General features: G+C 40.2%; 1 protein-coding gene across 1 annotated transcript in view; it reads left to right on the plus strand.

Moving 5' to 3' along the window:
* LOC107639896 (zinc-finger homeodomain protein 2) overlaps positions 1,163 to 2,039 on the plus strand; it is a 1,890-nt gene continuing 1,013 nt past the window's right edge. Inside the window, exon 1 of the mRNA XM_021103499.1 lies at positions 1,163 to 2,034. Within this exon, the coding sequence (XP_020959158.1) occupies positions 1,496 to 2,034 (539 nt within the window). The 5' untranslated portion in view covers positions 1,163 to 1,495. The remainder of the gene's footprint in view (positions 2,035 to 2,039) is intronic.

The raw sequence follows: 2,039 nt of genomic DNA on the forward strand, positions 1-2,039 counted from the left end.
GTCTAAGTATTAATTTTGATACGATAAAATAACATGAGAAAATTGATGCATTAAAAACAAATAGAGTAAATCAAATTTGGTTGGTCTAATTTGTTTAAGCAAATGTCAGAAATTTAAATTAAGTCTTGTACATACAATAACTCATTAGCCAATAATAAATTTTTAAATAGAGCTTAGTATTTAATACTGTTGTAAATTAATCTTTGGTCTGTTGGATTAGAAATTTTGTGAGAAACAAAAAAAAATAGAATAAACCTTATATTTGATTCCAAAAAAAAGATGCAATGATAGACAGGGAATGTGTATTTATACATTGACATCCAACTACGACCGAATGTGAATTTTAAAAGGAAGGTCGTTGAATAAAAATGTAATACTGTGAAATGATTTAGAACGGATGAGGTTTTCTAAAATAATGAGAGAAAATAAGTCTCTACTCATGATAATGATAATGAAAATGATATTTTTATTTTAGCAATGGGTGGTTTTAGTGTAACATGTTTGTTTTAGAACACTAATAGTAATGTTGACGTATGTTATTGTTATTAATTGGATGAGGAATGTTAGGAGTAGTAACTTTTGTGATTTGTAGTTATCAAATAGCCATGAATGATAATTTTAATGGTATGAGATTAATATGAGATTTCATCTAATGACTTATTTTTTTTTGTTGACCAAAATTTAACAAAGTTGCTAGCCCTAGACTTTTCGAATTGGGAATGGTTGTTGATGGTGTGATCCTACTCATAATGTAGTTTTGTAAGACTGGCGAAATATCAATAACAATAAATCACTTGTACGTGGGGGCCGGGGACATTCTCCCTCTAACCCCGTTGCGAAATTTGTGTCTTTATCATCTTGCACCATTCAAATTATCTTTATATCATTCCGAATAAAGTTTATTTTTTTTAAATCTACGATTCTAAGCCATGAAATAACCTACCTGTAAACTCACTAATTAAATCTCTAATAGTGGCCTTAGCCAACAATTTCCACTTGAAAGTTTATCCCTCTCTGTTTGTTGGGCTTTGTGATGTTGGGCCTTTATTCCTTATTCCGAAGGATACAAGTAATTAACATTATCTACAAAATGTTATATTTATCCATTTTTGTGCTCATCTGCTACGGTGCAGAGTAGTACTAATGTCCCCAAGAACAGTGACAGCTCTTCACCATTCATCCAGCAAGGGGGTAAAAATGAGAAATCACCGCCTGACATGACCGGGTATAGCCGGTTGAAGGACAATAGAGGGTTGAAGTAGTTTTACAGTGATGGTGATGATGATGACGATTAATAAGAACACAACAGAGAACCGAAAAAGTATATGAATGAATCAAAACCCCTTTCGACAAACAAACCTCTCTCCCTCTCTCTCTCTCTCTCTCTCCCCCCGATGCAAAGTTGCAAACCAAAACAAAACCAAAGTAGAGAGAGAAAGTAACACTAATTAGCAGAGAAGAATAGGAGAGAGAGAGTAATCAGAATTTTCAAGAGATGGAATTCGACGAGCAAGAGGAGCAAGAAGAAGAGCTGTGTGTGCCAGGAGGAACGGGTTATGACCCTCTTGGAAACCCGACCCGGGTTAAAATGTCCGGTTCGGAACCCATGTTGGTGGTTCAACCCATGACCGTGAGGAACAACAACAACAACAACAGCAGCAACATGGTGAAGCCAAGATACAGAGAGTGTTTGAAGAACCATGCCGTGGGGATCGGCGGACACGCACTCGACGGTTGCGGCGAGTTCATGCCCGCCGGCACGGAGGGAACCCTCGACGCACTCAAATGCGCCGCCTGCAACTGCCACCGCAACTTCCACCGCAAGGAGACTGAGCTCGCCGGAGCAGGACCAGGAGGAGGAGGACCTTATCTCCTGACTCACCACCCCCACCACCACCAGCCGCCGCCGTTTGCGGCCTACTACCGCACTCCGGCGGGGTACTTACACGTGAGCGGGGGGCAGCAGAGAGCGGGAACACTGGCTCTCCCTTCGACCTCCGGAGCCGGAGGTGGAGGAACAGCGCGGGATTTCGAGCAGG

This window comes from Arachis ipaensis, chromosome B05 (assembly GCF_000816755.2).
Source record: "Arachis ipaensis cultivar K30076 chromosome B05, Araip1.1, whole genome shotgun sequence".
NCBI lineage: Eukaryota > Viridiplantae > Streptophyta > Magnoliopsida > Fabales > Fabaceae > Arachis > Arachis ipaensis.